This window comes from Balaenoptera musculus, chromosome 1, assembly GCF_009873245.2.
Source record: "Balaenoptera musculus isolate JJ_BM4_2016_0621 chromosome 1, mBalMus1.pri.v3, whole genome shotgun sequence".
Classification (NCBI taxonomy): domain Eukaryota; kingdom Metazoa; phylum Chordata; class Mammalia; order Artiodactyla; family Balaenopteridae; genus Balaenoptera; species Balaenoptera musculus.
The window spans coordinates 8,871,866-8,894,249 of record NC_045785.1 but is presented as its reverse complement, the minus strand read 5'-3'; the positions used below and the strand labels follow the sequence as shown (position 1 = coordinate 8,894,249).

The window sequence follows — 22,384 nt, the reverse complement described above, 5'->3', positions numbered from 1 at the left end:
GTAACAGTCCTTGCCCTGGTTGAGGCCCTAATCTAGCTCACTGATGAGTCAGATAATGCAATTTAACAGTACTTATTGAGCACCTACTGTGTGCCAGGCACCATTATAAATTCTTTGGCTTTGTCTATTGTCAGTAAAGCTCTGGGCAGTGAAAAAAAACAACAGTAAGTAGTGCCTGGGATGGCAAGAGTTGCCCAAGATATCTGCACACTCCACCCCCAGCCTGCGGCCAGGTCTCCAGAGGAAGCTGGCAGTTCTGGAGGGCTGCTGGGTGCGAGATGTCTGCAGCTTGTCCAGGGGTCTGTCCCAGGACCCTCATTCTTCGAAGTCTGGCTCCTGAAATGTTAACCCCTCTCTGTACCTTGGACAGAGCCATATAAGTTGCAGCTTCTACAGGCAAGGGGCAAGACCTCCCATGAAGTTTGCCTTTTCCCCCAGAAAGCACAGGGCACACGTTGGGCTGGGAAAACCTTTTATTTGGCCACATGCAGCAGGGGTAGGAGAACTGCTCTCTTTCCAGCAGGAAGCAGAGGCAGGAATGTGGTCCGACAGGGTGGGGAGGTCCTGGGAATGGCAGTTCCGAGGGTAGGGTGGGCGCTTGGAATGCTCTCCAAGCCACAGAGTGCCTGGCCTAGGCATGGAGGTGGACAGGTGGTCCTTGAAACCCCCCCCATCCCACTCATCCAGGGCTCACACATCCCAGCTCTCAGGGCCCAGTCCTGCCCACCTGCCCTGGGTTGCCGTGTGCAGGATTCCAGGGGGGTCTTTTGGAGAGCCCTGCCCTCACTTAATACACATGTGGCTTCTGGGGCTTCACTGACAAGTGAACAGAGTCCAGACTTGGCCGGGACCCCACGCCACCCTGGGCCTGCCTATCTCAGACCAGGCCTGAGCCTCTGGACCAAAGCCACCTCGCTAAGCAGGCGGACAGAGTGAGAAAGCCTGGGAGTGGCAGAGAATGGGGCAGAGGATGGGCCGGCAGAGCCGTCCTTCCACTCCCACACCTGTCTGAGCTACATCATCGCCCAGCATCTGTATTATGCAGGGCAGCCACAGGCTTGCCAGATGTCCTGACTGTCCCAGGTCTGAGGGCCCTCAAAGAAGACAGTGAGAAATGACCCAACAAGGGAAGGTAGACACATAGATCTAGGTTACCAACAGAGCTTGGAGACCCTCCCTCAGAGGCATCTGGGGGAGGAGCCTGGGGGAACACCATGCACCCCCCCAACCTCTGGGGCCCCATCATTCAGGTTGAGACCCCCGGGCGGAGAGCTAGCTACCCATAACATATGAAGGCTGTACAAATGAAGAGGCTCCATGAAGAGGCAACTGGGGGGCGCAAGGATGAACTAGGAAGTCTGGGAGAGCCTGGACTCTACCTTCCCTTCCCAAGCCCAGCCCATCTCTGCCAGCAGGTTATCAGTTGGGATTAGGTGGCTGGGGGCTCGGGGGCGTCATGGCAGTGGGGGCCCAATGGTGATGCTGCTGTTGGTGACCCTCGGGCCGTACCAGCCGGCCCAGTAGTGAGTGTCCACGCCGCCGTGCTGAAACCAGATGTAGCGGACGCCGGGTGGATAGTTGGAGAACGTGTGGGAGACCTGGGGGCAGGGGCAGGTGGACGGAAGGAGAGCGGTCAGGGGAGTTGACCCTGAGGGGGGTACTGCCTGAGGGGGTGAGGGGGCCAGGATGGGCTGAGGTCTCAGTGCTCGACCCAGAGTCAGCAGAACGGAATTCTAGTCCTCACTCTGATGTGAGGCAGACCACCTCCCCTGTCTATGCCTCCTCAGTTTCCTAATCTGTAAAATGGAGCAAAATCCTGCTGGGTCCACTCCATGGGATTATCTAAGTGCAGCTCAAATGAACTGAAGGAAATTTTGCAAGCTGCCAAAGGATGTCCAATACTGTCATCACTGAGCATGTGTGGCTATTTAAGTTAAAATTAATTAAAGTTGAATAAAATTAAAAATTCAGTTCCTAGTCGTACTATGAACTGGCTCTTAAGTTTTCAATTGTCACATGTGGCTCTTGGCTACCAAACCGGACAGGGCAGACAGACCATTTCTTTCTTTCTCTCTCTCTCTCGCTTTTTTTTTTTTTTTGGCTGTGCTACACCGCTTGCGGGATCTTAGTTCTCTGACCAGGGACTGAACCTGGGGCCATGGCAGTGAAAGCGCCGAGTCCAGACCAGGGAAGTCCTAGACAGACCATTTCTATCACTGCAGAAAGTTCTACTGGAGAGCACTGGTCTAGATCAGGAGTTGGCAAACTATGGTCTAGGGGCCCACTGCCAGTTTTTGTAAATAAAGTTTTATTGGAACACAGTCATACCCATTTGCTAAAGCTGCTTTCACAACACAATGGCAGAGTTGATGAGCTGAGTAGTTGTGATACAGTAAAACCTGCAAAGCTTAAACTATTTGTATCTGGCCTTTTAAGAAAAAGTTCACTGAACCCTAACCTAGATAATAGTAATAACTGATATTAGTAATTAATAATAGTCAATCTTTTAGAACATGGCTTTACCAGCATCATCTCACTGATAATCTTTCAGAGCTCAGAGCAACCAAAGCCCAGGTAAGAAGCAGCAGAACTGGGATCTCAACTTGGGCCTGTCTGACTGCAGTCTCAGCCTTGGACAATGTGCCCCCTGTCCCCTTCCCGGCTCACACACCTCCCTCCACTTGGCATCGCTCTTCTGCTGGACGGTTGCTGCGTCTGGCTGGAAGGTCCCCAGAGGTGCATGTGCTGACGACAGGAGCTGAACACACAGCTGGTACTTGGACCCGCAGTCTGGCCTGGCTGCGAACCTGCAGGCAGAGGAAGGGCCCATCAGGGCCTTGGAGATGGGGGGCAGGGTGGGGGTGGGGCACCTGAGTGGCAGGGCCCCCCCCCAAACCCTCGCCCCAAGCACTCACCAGTCCTTCACCTCGATGTCTGGCCGCGTGGTGTCCATCAGCTCCTCCCAATACCCTTCAGCCTTGAGGTCCACCACCTGGGACTTGAGGCAGGTGCTGGGGGTGGGTGGAGGGGTGGGAGGGGCTGGGGCTCGCCACTAGGGCACTGGGGGGCTAGGACTGCCCCCTCCCAGAGCAGGAGAGACCCCGAGGTGCAGTGACTTGGGCTTCCCCCCACCCCGAGACCCCTTGGATCTTACTAATAAGAAGTCACGAAGTATTTCTTGACCTGGTCATTGGGGAATTCCTTCCTCTGGTCTCCAGAGAGATCCTCCACCTTCCACTCATCGCCTCCATTCACGTCCAGGCTCCAGAACTCAAACCCCTCTGGTGGGAAAGCAGAGTTCGTATCAAAGGGAAGCCCCTCAGTGGCCACCTCCCAAGTGCCCCTTGCTCCTGGCACCTCTCCCTGGATTTCAGCAGCTGCCCTCAAGCCCCGTGCTGGGGAACCCTGCACATCAACAGCGCCTGCCTTGTATTAGGTGCTGCCTGTGTGCCAGGCACCATGGTAACTGATTTCTACTGGGAATCCTGATGATGGGAACAACCAGACTACTTCTGTGATGGAATGCTCCGGCGCTAGTCAGACAGATCTGGGTCTAGTCCCAGCTCTACCAATACTGGGCTCTGTGACCTTAGGCAAGCTGCTTTCTCTCTCTGAGCCTTGGTTTTGTCCTCTGTAAACTGGGGTCAAGAACAGGGGCTAGCAAACTTTTTCCGTAAAGAGTCAGAATACTTTAGGTTTTGTGGGCTACATATTGACTCTATCACATAGTGTCTTTTTTGTTTGTTTGTTTGTTTTTTAAAGTATCCGCAACATTTTTTTTAAGTACATATTTTTTTTTAATTAATTAATTAATTAATTAATTTTTGGCTGTGTTGGGTCTTCGCTTCTGTGTGAGGGCTTTCTCTAGTTGTGGCAAGTGGGGGCCACTCTTCATCGCGGTGTGCGGGCCTCTCACTATCGCGGCCTCTCTTGTTGTGGAGCACAGGCTCCAGATGCGCAGGCTCAGCAGTTGTGGCTCACGGGCCCAGTTGCTCTGCGGCATGTGGGATCTTCCCAGACCAGGGCTCGAACCCGTGTCCCCTGCATTGGCAGGCAGATTCTCAACCACTGCGCCACCAGGGAAGCCCCTTTTGTTTGTTTTTTAAGTAACCCTTTAAAATCATAAAAACTATTCTTAGCTCCTAGGCCAGATTTGGCTTATGGACCATAGTTTGTCAACATGCTAGTTAAGAACATGGCCGTTGGGGAGTCAAGTGAGGCAGGCATCTGAAAGTTCTGGACAGCTTGGGGTTGTTTTACTATCATTTTGCTCCAGAATTTGGCCACATAATGGAGATTGAGGTTCTCAACCCATCAAAGTGTCTACTTAATCATTTACAACACAGCAAGGGAAAAGAGGGGGCTCTGGAAGACCGCAGAAGTCTTGTTTTACCTTTTGTTGGAATGCGCTGGGAAGAAGACTGGATCTCTCATTCTCTCATAAGCAAAGCCCCCTTTGTCTTCTGGGCAGTCCTAGTAGGCCTAGTCCTGGAGTCTGGGAGCCAGGCCAAGCAAATATGGCTCTGACTTCCTGGTCTTGTGTCTTGGGCACAATTCATTCCAACTGGCCAACATTCCCTCTCCTAGGAAAGGTCACTGGGGAAATAACCTTCAGAGTGGAATAATGCCACTCTTGGCCTCAGTTTGCCCATCTGAAAAATGGGTGCCTAACAGTACCTATCTCTTAGGATTATTGTGAGAAAGGAATTAAACCCCCCAAAGTGCCTGGCTGGCTCATAGTAAGTGCCTAATGAATGTTAGCTGGTATCACGACAGTGTGTGTGTTTGGGGGCACGTCATACCCAGTCTGCACCCCACCTTCGGCGCACGGGTTATGCAGGAGGTTCTTGTGGAGGCTGCGGAGGAAGTAGAAGACCTTCCAGTCGGCCACGGGCTGGTCCCAGTCTTCGGTAATGAAGCCCTCACGCAGGCATTTGCGCTTCCAGAGGGTCACGAGGTCGATGAGGTCTCGCCAGAGGCTGCAGACCAGGCGGCAACGCAGCAGCAGCTGGCGGGCGGGCACGTGCGTGAACAACTCCAGCAGGATGTTCTCGGGCAGCTCGTTGATGTTCCCCACCGCCATGGCTCTCCTGTCGTTGTTGAAAAGCTACACTACAGACCTGATCCTCTCCCCAGGACCCAGTATTCGCAGCACCCCGTGGTGGTGGAGGTTCCCTCCCAGCACTGCCATAGACTATCTCAGGAAAGTCACTGGGCCTCTCTGAGCCTCAGTTTCCTCCTCTGTAAAATGGGGCCAGGAACAGTACTTACCTCCTAGAGGGGGTACAAGGAGCTTGGGACACAGCAGAAGCTCAGTAAAAGGTGAGCTCTGATTTTTTTACCGGCACCTCACAATAGCCTCTAAGGGAGGCTAAGGAGGCAGAAGAGGTAGCAGGATCTGCCCAAGGTCACACAGACAGGAGCAGCAGGGAAAGGAGCCTGAGCCTTCTCTGAATCTAGAGCCAGCTTTTTTCAATAGGCCGGACGGTCTTTAGCATGGAAATAACAATTCGCAGCCCCGCAGCCTGTCTGGTACCTTCCGCATTCTCTCTCCCATCCTCAAAACGGAGGAGCGGAGATATGGGGGGGAGGGATAATTATCATTGTCTCCGACCGAGGTCCAAAGGGCTCTAGCCACTTTTTCGAGACCACGGAGGAAATGCTCTGGCTGGCTAGGACTGGAAAAGGGGTGGGCGATGGGGAGCGGGCTTTCCTATACCCCCACCCCCAGCCCCGTGGCTGGGCTCCAGCCCCGGGTGTCCCCGCTCGCCTTCGACTTCCCATCCCTCCTCGTGGCTTTCAAATGTTTCCCAAAGTCTAGGCTTGGACCCCTGCGCATCGATAGCGACCCTAGCTCGGGTTCCTGCTCGCGCCGCCTCTCGAGGCCGCGCCGCGCAACCCCGCCGCCTGGGCCTTGTCCGCGCAGGGCCTCCCTCGGCGCACTGCTGCTGGGCCCGGAACCGCCGAGCCCGCCTGCCCGGCCCCCGCACCCCGCGTCCCTGCCCCGGCGCTCCCCGCGCCCACTCCTGCCGGTCACCTGCCCTCTGCCGCCGCTGTGCGATCCCGCTCCGCAGCAGGGGCTGAGCCAGCCTCTGCCTGCGGTCGCCTGTGGATGCGGCCCCGCCCCAGCCCGCCGAGCCCCGCCCCGGCCCCGCCTCCACGTCCCGCTCCGGTCCCCGGCCCGCGGGGAGCACCCGGCTTGGGGTGCGCCCCCCACGGATGTAGGAAAATTACCTGGGGCGGGGCGGTGTCGTGCCGGGAGGAGCCTCTGCCCACACCCTCCGCATGACCCAGACTCTCCCAGCCTCCTCGCCGCCTCCTCCCAGCAGCCACCCCAGGAGGGTGCTGGGAGACGCCCCGAATCGGACTCCCACCCGCCCCCATTAAAAAAAAAAAAAAAAAAGAAACGACTCCCGACCTTTCTTGGCCTCCTGGGTCCGCCAAGGAACCGGGAGCCTCAGGCCTCGGGCCGATCGCTCCGGACTGTGGGGCGTCCCGGCGCGGGGCCAAAGGCGGGGCGGGGGCGGAGGCGGGGGCCTTTAAGAGGCGCGGCCGGCCGGGACCCGACCCAGACGTGAGCAGCGCCTGCACTCGCCGCCGCCGCCGCCGCCGCCGCCGCCGCCGCCGCGGGACTCGGACAGCCCGCAGCGCTCCGGGTCCTCCTCCTCTCGCGACCGCGCTCTGCAGCGATGGACGGAGACGGTGACCCAGGTAGCCGCCGCCGCCGGATCCACTCGCTCAGCCCTGGAGGGGTGACCGGGGCAGGCGGGCGAGTGCTACGGAGAGGGGGCATCAGAGAGCGAGGGGGCCCCCGAGACACAGAGCGACACACTTTCACCCAAGCAAAGCCCTTGAGACAGTCTCAAAGGAGCACAGTCCTCTGTCTGGTGTCTTGATCTGCCGGAGGCCTTGAGAGATGACAGGCAGAGAGGGAGGACTCCTGGGTCCCGCTTACCCGGGAAGTAGCGTATGAGTAATACCACGTTCCCGCCTCCTGAGGGTCTATTGGACCCGGGTCTGGGACCTATCAGGGATGGAAGAGGCCACAAGCCTTTTTATTCCATCAGCTTCTTCCATTTGCCAACTCTGGGCCGTGAGATGCCTGAATCCCCATGAATTTCTTGGGGTTACTGGCCTCTCCCCACCCCATCCCAGCCTTCCTCCTGGGATCCCTTGTCTGGAGGAGCTGTCCTTCATTTGGGTGGCTGGATGCCCAGTGGGGACCAGGCTGGTGGTGAGGGAGAGTTGGGACATCAGCTCTAGCCAACGCTCAGGGCCCTTTGAGACTGCCCAGTCATCTTGTCTGACACCAAAGATCCCCCCCTCCCCATCTCTAGAACTCCCCGCTGGGCCTGTAGGGGTTGCCTGCTGAGTCAGGGTGGGAACAAGACCTCCCCCCACCCCTTCCTCGCCAGGCCCATCTGAGAGTGGCCATTGCTTGGGGAGACAATGGGAAACAGATTGATGCTCACTCAGGTAGCCAAGCTCCCCACCCCTCCCTCCAGCCCTGAAAATCCTAGCTGCTTCCGCTCTTGCTCCCAATGCATGGCCCCCTTGCCACACCCTGTATAGGGCCCCAGAATGGGTTCCTGCTTCTTCCCAGGGCCCAGCTATTCCCTGGACTCAGGGGCCCAATCCAGGTGAGTGAATAAGCCTCGGAGGCAGCTTCCAGGGGCCAGATAACTTTCCGAAGGCAACAATGTGGGGAGTTGTGTGTGCTCAAGAGGGGGTGGGGGGGCCTGTAATCAGATCTGGGGCCTTGAGTGCCAGGCCTGGGGCCAGGAGAGGGGACTGGGCGAGGTGCACCTTTCGGGGGAGCATCAGGTGTCCACCAGGGCCAGGACAGGGCAGGGCAGGGGGAGGGGTGGAGAGGTGAGGGCACTGGGCCCAGCTCCCCAGAGAGCTGTGGGCAGCAAGACGGGCAGGTGACATGGCTTCAGGGCAGGCATTTTCCTCTCCGCCATCCCGCAGTTCTGCGGTGTGACTTGGGAGAAGTCAGTAAGCCTCTCTGGGCCTCAGTTTCCTCCTTGCCAAAAAGGAAGTGTGAAGCCCCACATCATAAAGATGTGGCAAAAAAGAAAGAAAAAAAAAGCTAACAATGAAGGGAACTGTGCTGAATAATAAGATTCACTAAATAAGATTTACTGAGGACTCACTGTGTGCTCTGGGCTCCGAAGATGTAAACCCTAATTCGGTTCTCAGGGGGCTAAGAGTGTGGGCGGTGGGGAAACGCTGCATATGAGGAGGTGAAGGGCTGGCCGCCCAGGTCCTGGCAACACCCAGCCTTGGGTCTAGGCCCTGCCTGTTCCTCCCCTGGTGCCTGGCCTCTTTCCACCACCACCTTGGCTTTCCAGGGCCCAGCACTTAGGACTCCCCTGCCCCCCCTGTCCTAGGTCTGAGAGCAGTGGCCTCCCCCATCACCCAGAGTGGCTCCATCACCTCCCCACTGTCTCTCCCTCCTCCAGAGACACTGGGCACTCGGTATCCACTTATTCAAGGCTTCGATGGCCCAGCTGAGGCCAGCCAGGATCCAGGAGACAGTCCAGCCCACAGCTCCGGTATCAGTCCCTCTCCTCATAATTTGGAATGCCCTTGCCCCCTCCTCAGAAGAGCTGAACATCAGGACTGTCTGATTGGCCTGGGATTACCCCCATTTTATAGACGAGGAAGCTGAGGGCCAGGAATAGGAAAAGGAGTGAAGAAACCTTCCCTCCCAAGCACTTACTACATCTCCCTATTTGATACACATGTTCTCTTTTAATGAGCTTCCCTCCCCCATCCCCAAGCCCCTGTTCTCCCTTCCCTTCAGGCCTCAGATCCCCGTATCCCCTGCCTGAATACCAGCAGTGTGACCTTTGGCAGGTCACTCTCCATCTCTGAACCTGAGCATTTTCATCTGTGAAATCAAAATCATAACCCTCAACTCAACGAATCATTTCCTCAAGGCTGTGGTGGTTGAAGGTGGCTCTGGAGCCAGACTGCCTGGGTTCAAATCCAGGCTCCAGCCACTCATTTGCTGCGTGATCCTGGGTGCTTTTACCTCTCTGTCCCTCAGTTTCCTCATCAACGAAATAGGGATGGTAATAGGGACAACCTAGAAGAGGTGCTGTAAGGATTTAAAGAGTAAAAATTAAAATGCTCAGAATGGTGCCTAACACTTGCTAAGTGCCCAGTAAACATTAGCCGCTGACAGGGATGCCAGGCACGGGGGATGAAGCAGTGAGTTTCCCAGACCCGGTTCCTGCCCTCATTCCCTCAGTCTAGTCCCCGGGAAAGGTGTTTATAAACCATCAAACCCTTGGGCGAAAGCTAGGAAGGACGGAACTCCCAGCGGTGAGGTGAGAGGATGCTGTAATAGGGGAAGTTGGGGAGGGCTCCCCTGAGGAGGTGACCGGAGCAGGGATCTTAGAGGGCCGTTGAGAGGGCTAAGGGGCTTCACTGTGTCAGGAATATCATCAGTTACTGCTGTTGGCTCAGGTATGGGGTTTACTGGCACTGCAGGGGAAACTGAGGCCTCTGAGGCCACTCTTCAGACTTGGAGCTGATCTGTGGCCCCGGGCTCCTGGGCCACCTCCACAGGGTCCCAGGCTCTGGTCACGGAAACTCCGGCCCCCGCTGAGGACTGTCCGAGCGTGGTTGGGGGCGGATGCCTTTCACATCGCGGTCGTGGGGCGCGGCGGGGGCAGTCTGGGGGGAGTCTCAGCCGCACCCCGCCCACCCGCAGAGAGCGTGGGCCAGCCGGAGGAGGCCAGCCCGGAGGACCAGCAGGAGGAGGCTGGCGCGGAGGAGGCGAGCGGCGGGGAGGAGCGGCCCGAGGACGAGGGGGAGGAGGAGGCAGCGTACCTGGACGAGCTGCCCGAGCCGCTGCTGCTTCGTGTGCTGGCCGAGCTGCCCGCCGCCCAGCTGGTGCAGGCCTGCCGCCTGGTGTGCCTGCGCTGGAAGGAGCTGGTCGACGGCTCTCCCCTGTGGCTGCTCAAGTGCCAGCAAGAGGGTCTGGTACCCGAGGGCGGCCCCGAGGATGAGCGCGACCACTGGCAGCAGTTCTACTTCCTGAGCAAGAGGCGGCGCAACCTGCTGCACAACCCGTGCGGGGAAGGTGAGGGGTCGCGCCCTGTCACCCCGGCCTGGGGAGCTCAGCTTCCCCTTCCGTACAATGGGCAGTAACAAGGCCAGCCTGCTTTGAGGGGTGGATGAGATAAGGCGCTTGGCGGAGCGCCCAGCACAGAGTAGCCCCAGTACAGACTGTAGTATTATCCTCCTGTCCTGCTCCGGGGCGGGGGAAGTCGGGGAGGCGGGCGGGAGTTGTCTCTCTCCCAGATCCTTCCACCCCCAGGGAGCTGGGGCAAGACAGGCCCCGCGGAGGACCCTCCTGCGAGGGAGAGAGAATCTGGGGACAAACAGGAAGTGCTCACCATTCACCCCCACCATCATCTGCCCACCGAGACACCATTCAAGGACCACGTTCATCCTCCCCCCACGATAGGGGCAAGAGCCAGCCCTGCCACACCCCCGCAGGGACTGGGTGACCAGCGTGGGGCTGTGCTGTTCCTACAGAGGACTTGGAGGGCTGGTGCGACGTGGAGCACGGTGGGGACGGCTGGAGGGTGGAGGAGCTGCCCGGAGACTGCGGGGTGGAATTCATCCACAATGAGAGTGTCAAGAAGTACTTCGCCTCCTCCTTCGAGTAAGGAGAAGGGGGATGGATGAGAAGGGGGGCAGGGGACCTCCACTCAGTCCTAACCCCCAGCCTCCCAGGTGGTGTCGCAAAGCGCAGGTCATTGACCTGCAGGCTGAGGGCTACTGGGAGGAGCTGCTGGACACCACTCAGCCGGCCATCATGGTGAAGGACTGGTGAGCGGCCGTGGGGGAAGGGGAGCGGGGTTGAGGGGCGACCTGGAACCGGCTACTCTGCTTCAGAGACCGCTGCCTCCCTACGCTAGAGGTTGCAGTCACGTGACCATGGGTTTTCAGGAGAAGGTGGAAATCCATCTCCCCTCCTGAGTTTTAAATGTTGGCAAGTTTTTTTGTTTTTGTTTTTGTTTTTTAATATCCATCTGCTGTCCCAACAAAAAGTGTCCCTGTGGGTTGGCGTTGGTCCCAACACTGGGTCTGGCCCACCAGGGGTTTAGTCCTCGGGTTTGGGCAAGTCACTTGGGCAAGTCACTTTCTCTCTCCAGCCTCGGTTTCCTTATCTGTAAAATGGGAACATTGGTATTACCGGTCAGCAGGGTTAACTCCTGTAGAGGGTTGGGCCCAGAGTACCCGCTCAGCAGGGCTGAAGCCTTCCCGGGGCGCTCCCTCGGGGCAGGTACTCGGGCCGCAGAGACGCCGGCTGCCTGTACGAGCTCACGGTGAAGCTGCTGTCGGAGCACGAGGACGTGCTGGCCGAGTTCAACAGCGGGCAGGTGGCAGTGCCACAAGACAGCGACGACGGTGGCTGGATTGAGGTGAGCTTGGAGGCCCGGGGGCGGCGGGGCGGGGCCTGGGCGCGACGGGCGGGGCTCGTGAAAAACCCGCCCACGGCCCGTGTGGGCGGGGCAGGGCCGGACTGGCCGAGAAGCTTGGAGGAGGGACTCTGCGCTGAGAAATCCAGGGGGCTAGACGAGGGTCAGAGCGCCGGGGTGGGGTGGCTGGGGGAGGCCTCGGGGCTCCGAGCCTGACCCTCCCTCCCCCTTCGCCCTGACTCCCCACCCTCAGATCTCGCACACCTTCACCGACTATGGGCCGGGCGTCCGCTTCGTCCGCTTCGAGCACGGCGGACAGGACTGCGTCTACTGGAAGGGCTGGTTCGGGGCCCGGGTGACCAACAGCAGCGTGTGGGTGGAGCCCTGAGTGACCCATCCTCCAGCCTCCCCCAGCTGCCTTGGAGGGGCAGAGGCGCGGGGGTAGATAGGGCTTAGTCGGTAGCATCCTGACCTTCCGCACCCGGCACACTCCTCTCCCGTCCCATGCTCGAAAACCAGCCCCCTCAGAGGGAAAGATGGGTTTTGTTGGTATATATTTGCATCTAGAAAATAAGATGGGTGAGGGCGTGGGCCTGCACTGGGCCCGCCGCTGAATCCCCTGCACCTAACACTGTGCCTGCCACGAAAATGGGCGCTCAATAAATATTATTTGTCGGAGGAAGGAATGAATGAATACAGGGATGAATGAACTCCCCTCCCTTTGCTTAGTCTCTGTCTCTTGAGGGCCCCTGGCCCAGCCTGGAAAAATACTTGGTGGGGTTCCAGCTGCTCTGGTTTCCAGGGGCCCTTGGGCGGGTGCAGAGCCAACCAGGCCTGGTCCCGCCAGACAAAGGCTGGGATTGTGAGGCCAGGGAACGGGGAGCTGGGCCTGGCGCCTGACTGACACCCAAGCTGCCCAGAAGCCAGAACCGGGTGTGTGTGTGGGGCACCCCTCCCGGCCTCTCTTGATCCCTCTCCCTGTTGTTTTTTTTTTTTTTTTCCTGAAGACAGGGTGGTGGGTGGTGGCAGCATCTCATCTAGGGTACCAATTCTCCTGGGCCCAGGGATGGATGCCAGTGGCTTGAGGTGGGGGATGGGGGGGTGACAGGCTGGGGGACACAGAAAGGATCAGCTTGGTGTCCTTCTTCAGTTCATGCCCACTTCATGCTGTCCTCCTTGGCTTGGTATTGGATCGGACAAGAGTCTTTAGCATCTGGTCTCATTGGTCGTTTTCCAGGCCCTGCTCAGAGGCTGGCCCCTGGTACTGGTTTGAGGGGAGGGGTGGAGGGAAGGCTGTGGTGCCAGGCTCTGGACCAGGAACTCCCTTTCTGGCCTCCCCAGCAGCTCTCAAACCCAGCCCCCTCCCCAGGACTCTCAGCTGCTGGTCTCAGGGGTGGGTGAGGGTCTGAAACATCTCTCCTCTCCTAAAGGATGACCAATAAAATCTCCATGCCCCTCCAGCTTTCCTTTGATTCTGAGCCCTGATGCCACCTGCTGGTCAGGTGGGCTTGCAGAGTTTAAGCTGGAACCTGCCTGCATTTGTTCATTGGTTCATTCATTCACTCATGATTCCTGAAGCCCCAACCAGGGGCCAGGCCCAGCACGGGGTCCTAAAGTTGCAGGGGTGTTAGACACTCCTTGTCCCAGGAAGAGTCACCAGCTTGGCCACATCGAGGATGGGGCATCTGGGGAAGGGATATATCCAGAGTCACGGCGGCCTCCAGTCTAATGGTGGAGGCAGAGTCCCTGCTCCGGGAGCATCCGCAGTCAGACAAGGGAAGACAAATCCCGGAGAACTCCCAGTCAGATGGGGGAGGCACAGCCCCTTGTTCCATGAGCACCTTTGGTCCTTTCTAGGGGTTTTCACAGTCCAGTGGGAGAAGCATCCTCCACACCCACCCGAGTTGCCAATCAGACGGGAGAAGTGATGCTTTGCCCTGGGAGCCCAGTTTGATGAGGAGCCATGAAGGAAGCGGGTCACCCCCATGAGCTCCCAGGTTTACGTAAAGGAGTAATAGGCAAAGCAATGCTTTAGGGTGAGGAGGGATTAGGCTGAGCATGTTGGGAAACAGATGGGGGTGAGTCAGTAGAGGACCAGAGCCCACGCTTGGGCTGAAGGAGGAGGCTGGATGGAGAGGTGCAGTGGATGTGAGAGGCCGGGAGTCTGGGTCCAGGTGTCCAAAGGACTGGATGTCAGAGCGGGAATATGGGGGGCATGAAAGGTGCTGTAGGTGGGGGGAGCTCTCCCCAGGAGGCATTCAGGAAAGAGGCCCATAAGGAGTCTGGGGCTCTGGGCTGGAGATAGAGGAGTTGCAGTGTCTGTGGCCAGCAGCCAAAGCCAAGGGCACTGGTGAGAGGGGACCAAGTGTGGAGTGAGTCAGGAGAAGGCCCAGGGAAACCTCAGCTCCTGGGGCCACGATGGGGGAGACACAGCAGCCAGGGAGGTGGAGGTCAAGTGAGTAGGAGGATGCAAGCCCAGCAAGGCCACCTCCAGCGAACTGCCTGCTCTCAGAGGAAAGAGCCAGAAGACCAGAGGCCAGATTCTCTCCCGAGGGCATGGGGCCCACAGAGGAGACCTGAGGGGCTTGGATAATGGGGTGGTGCCGTCCGTCCCTGCGTGTCTGTCACTGGAGGGACAGCTGGATACACTGGTGGTGTTTAGCTTGGGAAGACGAGACAGCTTCTTGTGGGTCATCCGAAGGCTGACGTTGGGGGAAGGGGGGGCCCGCAAGGCTCACTGTGCACCGGGTACGTCCTGTCACACCACCCCTGTAACCCAGTTGGATATAGGGAAGGGGGCAAGGGTATCGCTACCCCCTTCTACACGTGAGGAGACTGAGGACGAGAGACTTTCCTGGCATGTGACACCCAGAGTAACTGGAGAAGCACAAGTTCTGATCCAGGTGCATCTGGCTCCAACGAGCATGCTCCGAACCCTTCAGTTGTACTGTCCCTAGTCTAGAGGGCAGAGCCAGGCAGGCATGGAAACTTGACAGTTACAGGAGGCAGCTCTCAGCTTCCCTCGAGGAAAAACTAACACGCTGTCCAGCAGGGGGCGCCTCAGGGCCCTGAGGAGTGTGGAAGCCAGAGATGGCAGAGAGGTTGGCCACACGGCTCAAAGGCACCAGAACGTGATTAAGGAGAGAGAGGCCTGCATGGCCCCCAAGATCCTTTCTAATCAGCCGATGTTTTTGAGCACCTACTCTCTGCCAGGCAGGGATAAAACAGACGAGGCCTCTGTCCTCCTGGAATATACAGTCTAGATAGAGAAACATAAACACATGCAGTTAAATAAATAGGATAATTACCAACATGATATAGCACTTAATAGACATGCCTGGCACTACTCCAAGACCTTTGTATATATATTGATTCATCATGATAACCTTATGAAGTGGGAACCATTATTGTTTCCATTTTTACAGATGAGGGAACTGAAGCACAGAGAGATAAAGCAAGTTGTCTGAGGCCACACAGCTAGGTAGTGGTGGAACTGGAATTCTACCCAGCCACTTAGGCACTTGACCTCTATAGTACAGTAAACAAAGTAGAGAGTGAGGGTGGGAGTGACATTTGAATGACGATGAGAAACCAGATATCTGGCGGAAGAACACTGAAGGAACAGTAAGTGCAAAGGCCGTGAGGTGGGAATGAACTTACTTACGGATCAGAAAGGCAGCCAGCATGGCTGGAGCTCAGTGAGCAAGTGGGGAAGTGGTTTGACATGAGGTTGGAGATGTAGGCAGGCAATCCTGAGAGCTTCCTGAGCACCAACTGTGTGCTCTGTCTTATAAGATATAAACACTACAAGAAGCAGATGCGATATCAGTGTCCTTTAAGGAAAAACCTTTATCTAGCAGGAGCTGGGGTTGGGGAGTTAGATATCAGAAGCTTACAGTTTAGTTGATGAAACCAAATTTCCCTTGAGTAGCAGGATGAACGGGATGATAATGATGATGGTAGTGAGGACGACAGGCATTTTCTGAGGCCTTACTGGTGCCGATTCCTGTGCTAAGCACACAGCCTTATTTAATCTGCTCAACGGCCCTCTCTGGTAGATAGAGATGTTCCCATTTTATAAATGAAAGAGCTCAGACTTGGATGTTGGGTAACTTGCCCAGGGTCATATGATGAGTAAGTAGTTGAGCTGGTCCTAGCCACTTCTCTGTGGTACAGGGTCAAAGATGGGCACGTGCCAGAGGACAGAGCTAGGGCAGGAGGAATGGAAAGAGTTGGAAATGACAAGGACTGTGGGGCTCCAGGGCTTCTCTGCATATCATTGCCCCAGACAGAAAGAGGAGGTGCTGTGTCTGAGCTATTTTGGTTAAGGGATCAGGGAAGGTAAAATGATTTTTCTTTTATTGATTGATTGATTGCCGTGCGGCTTGCAGGTAGTTCCCCCACCAGGGATTGGACCCGGGCCACAGAAGTGAAAGCCCGGAATCCTAACCACTGGACCGCCAGGGAATTCCCGAATTTTCTTTTAGACTTCTTGGTGGAAATCTATTTAACCATTTTGAAATGGATAAAAGTCCCTCTTTCCCTTTCTGATCTGTTTACTTTGTAAATCTGGGTTTTTGTATACATGGTATATAGCTTATCTGGGGACTTAGAGGGAGGAGGGAGGGAAGGACCAGTTCCTCTAAGCACCACTAGGTGTCAGCATTGTCAAGGGAGTCCCCTGGCGGGGCTGGTTAGGCCCAGTTCTCTGCAGAGGAAGGGGCCTCAGAAGTCAGGATTTGAATCCAAACCCTGATTGCTTTCCATTGACTGGGGCTAGGTCTGGGTCTACAGAAGCTGAGCCCCCTGCCCTGCTTTGGGGCTGCTCTTATGCCAGGGGCTCCTGAGAAACATTTAGGAGGCTAAATCCTCCGAGGCCTGAGTCCTCTAAGACTGGAAAGGGCTGGTGGTCTCCAGGGATCCAGCCTCAAACGGGTCTGGGGGCCTCCCCCCGCGAGTCTGTCCCCACCGCAGCAGAACTCTGGGCCTTCCTCGTGGCCCCGTGCCTGCAGTGAGCACAGAACACCCGGCAGATCCAATCCTGATCTCCTGGTGAGTAATGACTTTGCTATTTGTTTCCCCATAAATTAAACCTAATCTTGTGTTGACTCTGCTGAACAAGGAGAATAATGAAGATTAAGATGAGATGGTATTCATTCTCCTCCAACAAAAGCCAATTAATTGTCAGCAGGATTACCGCCCTAAACCAGGAGCCGCCACCAGCTCTGCGGATGGGGTGGGCAGTGCCGGGGGCATCTCCTAGTGCTTCAGCCAGGGTCCGTTGGTGATGCAGCGGGAAAGACTTCTGTTAGTTGTAAGGAAGAACTGCCTGGATTAGGGAGGGGGCTGGAGCCAAAGAAGCGGAGATGAAGAGCATGGACCCACCCACCCAGGTGATGTTTGTAAGACACAGAGGGAGGCTCCATGGGAATTCCTGAACCCCTACACAACCCAGGCATTTGCTCCCTGAGGTCCCAGTGCTCTCTGATCACTCCCCCGTCTCCATCCCAGGCCGCCTGGCACCCTCCCCTACTTTTCCTCCCACAGGGGATCTCTCTGTGACCTATCTCAGCCTTGTGGGCTCCATTCTGGGGTCGCCTGTGAAAAATGAACCTGCATGCGGGGGTCTCCAGCCTCCTCCCCACCCTGCTTTCCTTCTTCCCTTCCTCTCCCAGGAATCAGGGAGGCTGCTTGTTCACGATTAAGAGCATGGATTTGGAGACAGAAACATTTGGATTTCACCTGACTTTGCCCCTAGTTCTTACCTGCAAAGTGGGACTTGCAACCACACCTGCCAACCTGCTTTGCTGCTCCAAGGAGCTAGGTTCCAGGCCCAGCTCCCAGGGCTGCCGAGGCTCTCTGCACAGGATGGGAGGCCGATGGGATGAGGCTGACTGCTGCGGCTGGGGCTGCTGTTATTGAGACGCAGGAGGGAACAACTCCCTCTCCATCTCCTACACTGGCTACGTTATTGGCTCCCCCAGCAAAGCTCCATTTTGTCATCCCAATTTATAGACGAGGAAGCCAAGGCTCTGAGAGGTGTATCTCACGGTCAAGGTCACGAAGCTGTAAGCTGCAGAGCTAGCTGAGATGAAGCCTGGGTCCAAGGGCCCCCAACGCTTGTGCCCCTCCCCACCACCACGAGGCTTCAACGCACTTGAAAGGCGTTCGATACACACTTGCTGAATGACTGAAACACCCATCAAGTGCTGTTTCAGGTGCAGTAAGTCCCTGTTTCAGACTCTCCCACATCTCGGTAACTCCCAGAATTCTGCAAATGGATTGCATGTGCTTTGCAAAATTCTTCTCAGTAATTCTTGGCAACTCACCCATCTTACTACTACTATTAAGAAAAACCCACCCTTCCATCCAGATCTCAGAGCTTGCTTCATTTACTTGGATTGATAAGGATTTGTTATTTTTCTGAGTGTGGCAAAAGTATCCCCAAAGCCCTCATTTGATAGTCCATGATCTTTCACACGTACTGAGTGCTCACTACGTGTGTTCAAAGCGCCGTTGGTGCATGGCTTTATTTAGTCCTCCGAGCACACCTGTGTACTATTTTCGTTCCTATTTGAGAGACTGTGACAGAATTGAGGTTCAGAGCAGCGCAGTCTCGCCCAAGGTCACACAGCTGGAATCCAGCTGCCACCTGTCTCACTCCAGAGCTGGAATTCTCTCCACACCAAGGGGCTTTCCCACGTGACTTTCACGGGGGATTTCAGTCCTGTAAGTGGTGGGATTGTTGAAGGGTTTGGGGCCTCTGGGTTTAGTGAACCAACGGGGTCCTTGTCCCTTGGGAGCTCACAGACTAAAGGAGGAGACACCTGGATTCCAAGTTCTGGCCATCCCTACCTGTGTGACCTTGGCCAATCACATAACCAGTCAGTGCTTTAGTTTCTTCGCATGTAAAATGGGGCCAATCATAGGGTTTCTACCACAGGGTTGTTATGAGGATCAAACGAATTAACATTTGGAAAGCACTTGGATCAGGGCCTGCACATAGCAAGTGCTATGACGAGTTTGTTAAATATATAAAATGCACAAGTCTGGCAACTACCATCTAATAATAAAAGGGCTGTGAGGGGGAAGCCCACTGTATTTTGGGAGCCCAGAGGAGGGGTGGCTAACTTGGACCTTAATCAGGGGAGGCTTCCTGGAGGAAGCAGTGAGTAGACTCTTGATCTGAGGAGTAGTAGGAAGGTAAATTACTTTCTTAGCCAGCACTAAGCTTCCTCTCCCATCAGCTGGAGCTGTGGTACTAACTGGTCTTTTCCCCGGGCTTATTGTTGTAATTGATCAATGTGCTAAGCACCATAATGTCGTCTAAATTCAAAGAGAAACCTCTGTCCTCAGGGACCCATGATTGAGGGGGGGTTGGGCAGAGAGGGAGAAGGGATCCTGGATGGGGTGGGCAGGTGCGGGGAAGTCTCTGGTCGTGTAGGGTGTAGCGAGGCTGAAAACCTGCACAAAGACAAAGATTTTGCTCCTGAAAAAAATAAAAAGGAAAAAAATGAAAGGAGGGGAGAAGCAGGCAGGGAAATGATTTTCTCTGCTGGCATTTCTCGGGGAATTAAATCTTGTTTTTCGTTACCACCGAGTGGAATAATCCAATATATTAAAGCAGAAGCCCCCCTCCTATTTATTGCTGTGACTTTGACCTAACAGTCTAAGGGCTGCATTTGGAATCAGATGGTCCTGGGGAAGGAGAAAGGGAGGGAGGCATCAGCCCCGTGGATCAATTACTCTCCTCTCCAACACCGGAAAAATGAATTATTCCCCGAAAACCAGGCTCCTCATCCGATGAATTCTGCACTGCAGAGCTGCTGGAGTTATACGAAATTGAATTTGGTATTTGAGAGACATTTAAAACCAGGTGGATGTGTGTGGTGGGGAGTGCGTGACAGCTGTGGGAGGCCTCTATTGCCTGGCTGGGGGAGCCCCCTGTTTACAGACCTCTGGGGTGGGGGGCCAAGAGGCAGCCATCCTGCCTGCCTGAGGGCCCCCTGCGGTCTGCAGGCTTGAGACATTTTGTTCCCAGCCTGAGGCTCAGAGAGGTGAGGTTGCTTGTCTGGGACCACACAGTGAGCTGGTAACCATGGCAACCTGTTACCTTTTTGTCCCTTGTCCTGCTGAAAATGGCTTCAGAGACTCCCCCAGTCCCCTTCCTCCAGGAACCTCAAGGGGAACAAGTTCCGGTTGGGAGCTTTTCACTCTGGAGCACTGGTTCGGCCCATCCATAGCTGTGTGACCTGGGGCAAGTAGCTTAACCTCTCTGGGCCTAGTTTCCTGATCCAAAAAATGAAGCGTGCTAAAATCCTTGAGCTGGTTGCTACTTTGTCAGCTATAAATCACAGAAATGCAACTCAAAGTGGTTTAATTAAAAAGCAGACCTGGGGGCTCACCTAACAGAAAAGCCCAGGATAGGTTTCTTTCAGGTAAAGCTGGATCCAGAGGCTCCAACAGTATATTCAGAACTTGGTTTTTCTCTTTGTCTCTCAGCTCTATGTGGCTTCATCCCAGGCAGGCTCACCCCAAAAGGGGCTGGGCACCTGCCAGGCCTATGTATTTCCAGCATTAAGTCCAGTGGGTTCACATGTCCACTTCTGAGCTAGTCACCATGGCGAGAGGGATGGCATCCTGATGGGAAAGGCCTGGAGTGGAGTCACCCATCGAGAACCACAGGGCTGAGAGGAGGGGGCAGACGCTGTGGGGCTCGAAGAAGGGGGACTGGGCGCTGGGATGAAAGTCTAACTCGGAGTCCCGCCCTGAACAGCCTCGGGCAGGAACAAGTGGGTGTTTGGCTCAGTGTCTGGTGCAGGGCAAGCTCTCAGCTGACCACGGCCCTGCTGACAGCGATTGCCTCCAATTTTCATTGAGGGGGACCCAGTGTCCTTTTGGGCAGGATATGGGGGGCTCTGCAGGGACTCCCTCTGGCTTCCTCATGGTCTTCAGCTCTGTCTGCTCCTCCAGCCCACCCCCAGGCCAGACCCCAGCCTTTAGTCCTCAGCCTGGCCAGGGGTCCCCAGGGAGCAGTGGGGGGGCTCCTTCCTTACCCCACGCAGCTCGGGAGCTGCAGAGGCTGCACTTCCACTAATGATGTGGGGAAGAGAGGAAAAAACTAGCCTGAGATGGAGCTATTTTAGCTGAAAAACCCTCCCCCTGGATTTGAGCAGGTTCTTCAGGGCTAATGAGCTGGAGCCAAGGGAGCTGCTGGGAGGGGGCCACGTCTGGTCCAGGCTGGGGTTCTGCAGGGGCTGGAGGCCTGACCGGGGAGAGGGAAGTGGGGGCCTGGGGAGGGGGCCGATGGGGGCTCTCACCCCACAGTAGCTCTGCCCACTCCCCGGTTAACCCTACCCGCCTCATGCCCCACCACAGTCTGATCCACCAATGGCCGAGACAATTTTGCCAAGCTTGATTATCTCTAGCCTGTGTTGTGAGAACACTGGGTATCTGTTTTATTTCCCCCCAATGTAAAGTCATGTTATAATATTGCAGCTGCGTTTTTATACTACAACCCCACCCCCAAGCTCATCCAGAGAGATCTACTCTGTCAACCAAACATCTGCCCTGGGGATCAAGAAAGGAGGAGGAGGAAGAGGATGGAGAGGAGGAGAGTCCTGTTTCACACCCACCTCAGTGTTGACTCCTTCTGTCTTAGGGGTTTGCACTCAGGTCACCCCCCCCCCCAACTCCACAACTTTCCAGTTACAGATGAGGAAACTGAGGCCATGTTGGGGGAAGGGGATGGATGTGCTTCTCTTGAGGGTCAGCCTCCTGGGTCCTGCCACCTCGGTTCTGGGATCAGCTGTGTGCGCAGGTGCGGGGAGGGAGGTCAGCATCCCTGCCCTGTTTCCTTTGGGTGGAGAGGAAGGGCTGGGAGGAGGAGGAGGGCCTAGGCTGGGAAGGGAGTGTGGAAACAGTGGGAAGGCTCTGGAGTCAGGAAGGAAATGAGGTAGGAAGTGGGCAGAGCTGACAGAGAGCTGGGTTCTAGGGGTCCTCAAGTGCCTGATTGGACTGCCTGGCCGCTGTCCACCAGGGACATGGGATCTCAGGAGCCAGAAGGAGAGGTGATGATAAACACAGAGCAATGGACTTGGAGTTGGGTTCTGAGAGACAGCAGAGCGCCAAGGTCCGCAGCTCAGGCCTGGGTGCAGAGTGACCAGCTCCATCCCTTCTTGGCTGTGTGATGCTGAGCAGGGCTCCAGACCTCACGGAACTTGTTGCCTCATCTGTCAAATAGGAAGAAACTTCGGGCCAACTTGTTGGGCAGTCATGAGAATGAAATCGGATGCTGTATGTAAAGCACTCAGTGCAACTCTGGGCAGTTAGTACTCAAAAGAAATATTAGATTTTATTAGTATTTTCCCCTAATACATAAAAGGTACTCCAGGTCTCTGGAAGAGGGGTCAGGGTGAGAGGCTCATGGGGGTTTGGGGAAGGGGCAGCAGGCATGTGGGAGTTGGAAGCATCTGCAGGGCTTATGGACCTAAGGAGGGGTGGGGTACCTGAGGCAGAGCAGAGGCTGGGTCCAGGGCAATTCAGAAGTGCTCTGCCTCCAGGGTACCTTTCCAGAACCCCCTCAGTCCTCTCTGGCCACCCCCATCTCACAGCTACCAGCCTGGAGCAGTGGGCATGGTTGGAAAAAGTACAGGCAGAACCTGAGTTCAAGTCTGTTTCTACCACTGGCAAGCTGGGTGGCCTTGGGCAAGTTACTTACCTCTCTGAATCTTGACAAAATTTTTTTCCTTAAATTGACATAATAATGCCTACTCCATAGAGTTAAGTGTATTCTGTGTCAGGCACCGGACACACCACAGGTGCTCAGTACCCCACGTATTGATGTGGTTTTGAGGTGCACAGGGAGGGGTTCAAATTCCCTACTGGATTCAGCATATAGTAGAGAGGTGCCCCCCTGTATATGGGGCCTTGCTGGTCAC

The 22,384-nt window shown here is 55.8% G+C and overlaps 2 protein-coding genes across 5 annotated transcripts; one reads left to right on the top strand and one right to left on the bottom strand.

The window, feature by feature from the left end:
- Nucleotides 1–455: 455 nt before the first annotated feature.
- On the bottom strand, nt 456–6,502 carry FBXO44 (F-box protein 44). Of its 4 annotated transcripts, none has more exons than XM_036853359.1 (6): nt 6,419–6,502; nt 4,819–5,090; nt 3,155–3,281; nt 2,916–3,011; nt 2,672–2,807; nt 456–1,598 (listed from the first exon to the last, which is right to left on the bottom strand). In XM_036853359.1, the coding sequence occupies exons 2-6, from the start codon at nt 5,081–5,083 to the stop codon at nt 1,455–1,457; spliced, it is 768 nt and encodes a 255-aa protein (XP_036709254.1). In that variant the 5' UTR covers nt 5,084–5,090; nt 6,419–6,502; the 3' UTR covers nt 456–1,454. The 4 variants fall into 4 exon arrangements, with proteins under 4 accessions (XP_036709254.1, XP_036709246.1, XP_036709248.1 ...); XM_036853351.1 differs by lacking the exon at nt 6,419–6,502 and adding an exon at nt 6,235–6,309; XM_036853353.1 differs by lacking the exon at nt 6,419–6,502 and adding an exon at nt 6,038–6,130.
- On the top strand, nt 6,276–12,154 carry FBXO2 (F-box protein 2). Its single transcript, XM_036853343.1, has 6 exons — nt 6,276–6,711; nt 9,725–10,096; nt 10,555–10,684; nt 10,756–10,851; nt 11,309–11,447; nt 11,698–12,154. Exons 1-6 carry the CDS (start codon nt 6,690–6,692, stop codon nt 11,830–11,832), a joined length of 894 nt encoding a protein of 297 aa, XP_036709238.1. The 5' UTR covers nt 6,276–6,689; the 3' UTR covers nt 11,833–12,154.
- The last annotated feature ends 10,230 nt before the right edge of the window (nt 12,155–22,384 follow it).